The sequence below is a fragment of the Armigeres subalbatus genome, unplaced genomic scaffold, assembly GCF_024139115.2.
Source record: "Armigeres subalbatus isolate Guangzhou_Male unplaced genomic scaffold, GZ_Asu_2 Contig1857, whole genome shotgun sequence".
In the NCBI taxonomy this organism is placed as follows: Eukaryota; Metazoa; Arthropoda; class Insecta; order Diptera; family Culicidae; genus Armigeres; species Armigeres subalbatus.
In genome coordinates, this window is record NW_026942680.1 from 437,953 (window position 1) to 443,952 (window position 6,000).

Here is a 6,000-nt window from a genome sequence, read left to right on the forward strand (position 1 = left end):
CTTTCGCTTTCACAGTTCGAAATTATGCTAAATGTCCGTTATGCCAAATGACCCACTCTTTTCTTGCAGTTCAAAATTATGCCAAATGTCCGTTATGCCAAATGACCATTATGCCAAATGGCTTTTATGCCAAATGACCTTATGCCAAATGGCGTTATGCCAAATGACTTTATGCCAAATGACCCAGACCCCTCCCAGACCGGAATGCCGTATTCGATCACAGGGGGGATGATTTGCTTGTAGACAGCAAGCTTATTTTTCAGGGACAATGACGACCGACGGTTGATCAAATGATACAGTACAGTAGTTTCAACAAGACGTTACACTTTGTCACCGCTTTGTCAACCTTCTTCTTCTTCTTCTTATTGGCATTACATCCCCACACTGGGACAGAGCCGCCTCGCAGCTTAGTGTTCATTAAGCACTTCCACAGTTATTAACTGCGAGGTTTCTAAGCCAGGTTACCATTTTTGCATTTGTATATCATGAGGCTAACACGATGATACTTTTATGCCCAGGGAAGTCGAGACAATTTCCAATCCGAAAATTGCCTAGACCGGCACCGGGAATCGAACCCAGTCACCCTCAGCATGGTCTTGCTTTGTAGCCGCGCGTCTTACCGCACGGCTAAGGAGGCTAAGGACGGCTAAGGACCTGTCAACCTGTTGCCTGTAAATAAGCTTGCGGTCGAGGGTCAAGCCAAGGTAGTCGGCCTCATTGGCCCATTCCACAGTCGTGCCATTGAGGATGCTTTTACAGTTCTCAGGCGGAACATGTTTAGGGGATTTGGAGTGGGGGGAAATGATGACCTGGGTCTTGGCCATGTTGATACAGATCTTCCAGCTGGTGAGGTACTCTGTCAGGGCATCCAGGCCTCGTTGGAGTTTTGCCACTAGCGCTCTGATCACTCTACCGTTGCAGACGATGGAGGTGTCATCTGCGAACAGAGACAGAATGCCGCCTTCTGGAGGTTCTGGCATGTCTCTCTTTGCTTTCTACTATAGGTTGTCCCAGAAAGTATAAGCACGATTTTGATGTGCTCCTATTTTTTTCCGATGAAATTTAAATGACAGGTAATTATTGAACATCATTATTTACCTTATAATCTGTTGCTCCATGATTCATACTTACTTGATACTTGATGGGCTACAGCTCTTCGATGAAACTACGCCGAATGGAGTATCCTTCTCCACTGGACTCGATCCTGGGCCAATCGCTTCCAGTCGCCCTGAACGTTGAGCGCCCTCAGATCCTCTTCAACTACAGAAAGCCATTGTGTACGAGGCCTCCGGGTTTCCGGGTTCTCTACTAAATATTATCTTCGCTTGACGTTCTTCCGGCATATGAACAACGTGACCAGCCCACCGTAGTCTGTCGTGTTGAATAAACTTAGTAATATCCAGCCCTTTATACACCTGGTACAACTCGTGATTCATGCGACGCTGCCAGATACCGTTTTTCTGTTTACCACCGAGTATTGTGAGCAATACCTTACGCTCAAACACTCCGAAAGCTCTCCGATCGTCCTCCGTCCTCCTTTAACGTCCATGTTTCATAGCCGTATAAAGCCACCGGAAGAATCAGAGTAGTATACAGCGCGAGTTTTGTTTTCGTTTGCAGACTACGGGACTTAAGCTGGTTACGAAGTCCGTAATAAGCCCTATTTGCAGCTGCAACACGCCTTTTCACCTCGCGGGTAACATCATTATCGCACGTCACTAATGTTCCAAGATACACAAATTCCTACACCACTTCAAATTTTTCACCATCTAGCACCATTTCGCTACCACTAATGAACCCACGTTGATTGTCATCGACCATGTATGTACTTCGTTTCAATCCTTCGAGTCCAATCCTTGCTGTCTCCCTCCTAAAAGGCACAAAAGCCTCTTCCACGGCATGGCAATCAATCCCGATAATATTGATATCGTCCGCAAATTCCAGGAGCATATGCGATCTTGGATAATGGTACCACTTCTTTGCACACCAGCCCTCCTAATCGCTCCCTCGAGCGCTATATTTACCAGTAGATTCGAGTGTGCATCGCACTGCTTTAATCCATCTAAGATAACAAATGACGTCGATATTTCATCAACTCTTACACTTGATTTCGATCCGTCCAACGCTATACGAATCAGCCGTACCAGTTTCGCCGGAAAACCATGCTCAAGCATAATTTGCCATATTCATTCCGTTTCCTGAATCGTACGCCGCCTTGACATCAATAAACAGATGATGTGTCTGCAAGTTGTACTCCCGGAATTTATCAAGGATTTGTCTCAGGATGAACATTTGATCCGTCGTTGATCGGCCCTCACGAAAACCTGCTTGGTATTCGCCGACGAAGGACTCTTCAAGCGGTCTCAATCTGTTGCACAGAATACGGGGCATAATGTTGTACGCCGAATTCTGTGGTTGGTTCGTTTTTCGGCTGCTCTTGCTTCCTAGTACCGATCTCTATCCGATCGGGTACCCGACACCAACATCTGGCTTCTGGCAACGTTCTGTCACTCTCTGACATTCCACGTCGAACCAGCCCGTCCTGGGTCGCCTCTGGCAGTGCCTACCACTTCTCGAGCTGGATCGATTCCCATAGAGCGTTGATGTTGTCGCTAACGTTGATTGCACTTATCCTTTCGTCGAGCTTCTGGCGGTACTCAACCGATACTCCTTCCGCCGACAATCGCTGGATATTGTAACGCATCGTTCGCTGTGATCTTTTCTTCGATACAGATGACAACCGTGATCGAATTTTACTGACAACGAGGTAGTTATCCGTGTCTCCAAACGAGCATGACGTCACGATTTCAATGGAAACGTTAAGGGCTGTGACGTCATATGCGCGTGTGCACGGGCAAAAAAATCGACTCAGTCATGCTTTCGCTCATCTATAGATTCTACTATCTATAGTCGGTGCATAAACGTTGATTAGGTTGTAATTGAAGAATTTGCCCCTCATCCTCATCACACAGATTCGTTCGCTAATGGGTTTCCACCGCATCACTCGCTTCATCTGCTTTGCCATCACTACGAAACCAAATCCATGCTCTGCTTTTCTCGGAATTCACGTTCTCCGAATCTAGGCCACCGGACTTCTTGAATAGCGGCCACGTTCACTCCAACCTTCTGCAGTTCCCGAGCCAGAAGGCTCACTCGTGCGGGTTTAATTAGGATCCTGACATTCCAGGTACTGAGTTTCCAATCATAGTCCTTATTTCGTATTATCGGTATTATTAACGGATCGTTTTTCATTGATTTATGGATCATTATTTATTGTTCATATGCAAACGTATGTTTTGTCTGTCGATAAGCAAGTTTATTTAGGAAAATCATGTAAAAAAGCAATGATTTTGTAAGCAATTTGTAAGTGTGGAATGTTCTCAAATCCATTTGCAGCCATCGATACAATAACAGTTGATGTGTACATTGAAGAATACTTTTAGCGGCGATTACTGTCCATTATCCGAAAGCATCATAACCCACTACTGTTTTTTCTTGCTTTGATATCAGTGTATTACGCGATGGACACGGTAATCTGGTACAAAGCAAAAGGAGTCGAATCCGTACTCAAGGAGATGGATTCTCTAAACCATTCCCAGGAAATTTCTATTGAAACTTTTTGGGCTTTGACAAAGGCACATTTGTGAAAGCATTTTAAAGAAGTGGACTCCATTATAACTTTGTTTAAAAGATTGAAAATGTAGTATAAATCGTTGACAAACGATTTAGGCAACATTTAAAAATGTAATGTTCCTCGGAAACAGCCCAAAGTGGAATTTATTTAATCAATTGTATTTAATCAATAAGTAACATCTTTCTCATCCATCTTTACAATTTCTACCCCTCACAGGTGCACGTCCCAATCCCGGTGGATCGTCCCTATCCGGTAGCCGTCCCGAAACCGTTCGCCGTCCCCGTCGACCGACCCTATCCGGTTCCAGTGGATCGTCCCTACCCAGTTCCCGTGGCCCAACCCGTACCCATTCCGGTGGTGAAACATGTCGGATATCCAGTTCCAGCCCCAGTGCCAGTGGCCGTTCCTAAAGCGGTACCGGTTCCGGTACACACGCCGTATGTCGTGGAAAAACCCGTCGTTGCTGCACCCTACGGTCCGGATCCGTGGGTCGGCGGAAAACTGTGGTAGAAGTAATTCCTCACCAAGCGCAGCTAAATTGTAAGCGATTATATGGTGCCCACCTCTAGTAGAAATAAATTTAAATTAAATGTGTAATTCAGAGGCAGCTGTGCATAAAAGCAATATGGAATTACATACTTTGAGTGCATGAAAGTGAATGACGTTTGTTCCATCCAGCTTTTTGTAGAAGCATTTAACTTGCATGTTACTTTAGGGGATGGTTACAACTAATTTTGAGATGTAGTCTTTGATAGAACTGATTATAGTGACAAAATATTTATTTATTGACTTAGGTAGCTTAATAAAATATCGACAAATTCAATGCCCTGTTTGATTACAATTTTCGATGACAAATTTGTTTTGCCCTGGATTGTTGTCGCCGGTTCCCAGAGGAGTGACATCCAATTTTTTTACTATGGATTTTGACAGGTTTGCCTGTTCGTTCTTTTTTGGGTGATAAATTTATCCCCCAGTGTCAAATTACCCCAATACTGATTTATTTTGCAATAGTATGTGCGTGAATTTTGAATGTTTACGTTTTTACAGGAGAATATGGTGCAAAACGCCCATACCACTCAATAATGCAACATGACACAATCATGAGAAAATAGAGAAAAAGTCAACGAATTATCAAATAAAATTTTACACTCGATTCCATGCTTCAAACCTAAGAATGCTCAATTTATTTGCTCAATTATTTAGAATGCTAGTTGCCCAAGGTACTGTATATGCCTTTGTTCGTTTTATATCATTTTCATCCTCGCAATTATTTATGTTGCATTTGCAGTGCACTCGTATTGGTGATTCAGAAAAGATGTGACAAAGATGGCGTAGCTTGTCATCCCCGTGCCGGTTCCGCCACCTGACACCAACTGGCTTTCAATCTTCTCAACTACTTGTCCGGCTACCGTAAAGTTGGAGGGGTTGTATACCCTATACCTAAAGTGTTACTAAAATCACCTCGTATAGGTCTTGTTGATCATTATTATAAGACCCGCCGGAGAAGAGTGCTCTTCCAGGTCACTCAGCTTACTCTGCATATCAGAACGGGGTTGCCATAGTAGAGAAACATCTTCAGCAAAATCTTCACCTCCCACCTTGCTCGCTGTGCTCCACGCCGTCTCGTACCTGCCGAATCGGAAGCAAACACCATCTTTGCAGGGTTGCTGTCCGGCATTCTTGCAACATGTCCTGCCCATCGTACCCTTCCGGCTTTAGCTACCTTCTGGATACTGAGTTCGCCGTAGAGCTGGGCGAGCTCGTGGTTCATTCTTCGCCGCCACACACCGTCTTCTTGCACGCCTCCAAAGATGGTCATAAGCACCCGTCTCTCGAATACTCCGAGTGCTTGCAAGTCCACCGCGAGCATTGTCCATGTTTCGTGTCTGTAGAGGACTACCGGTCTTATCAGCGTCTTGTACATAACACATCTGGTGCGGTGGCGAATCTTTTTTGACCGCAGTTTCTTCTAGAGCCCGTAGTGGGCTCGACTTCCACAGATCAGGCGCCTTCGTATTTCACGACTAATATTGTTATCAGCCGTTAGCAAGGATCCGAGGTAGACGAATTCCTCGACCACCCCGAAGATATCCCCGTCTATCGTAACACTGCTTCCTAGGCGGGCCCTGTCGCGCTTGGTTTCGCCCACAAGTATGTAGTTATGTACTTTGTCTTTGAAGCATTCACCACCAGTCCAACTTATGACACCTTCTAGCGCAATGTTGAACAACAGGCATGAAAGTCCATCACGTCTTAGTCCCCGGCGCGATTCGAACGAACTGGAGTGTTCGCCCGAAATCTTCACACAGTTTTGCACACCATCCACCGTTGCATTGATCAGACGGGTAAGCTACGCGGTCTATACT

General features: G+C 45.1%; 1 protein-coding gene across 1 annotated transcript in view; it reads left to right on the plus strand.

Annotated features, from left to right (window-relative positions):
* Window positions 1–4,457, plus strand: part of LOC134203448 (tetra-peptide repeat homeobox protein 1-like) — a 60,760-nt gene extending 56,303 nt beyond the window's left edge. The window contains exon 3 of the mRNA XM_062678327.1: window positions 3,851–4,457. Coding sequence (XP_062534311.1) covers window positions 3,851–4,144 — 294 coding nt within the window. The 3' untranslated portion in view covers window positions 4,145–4,457. The remainder of the gene's footprint in view (window positions 1–3,850) is intronic.
* Window positions 4,458–6,000: the final 1,543 nt, after the last annotated feature.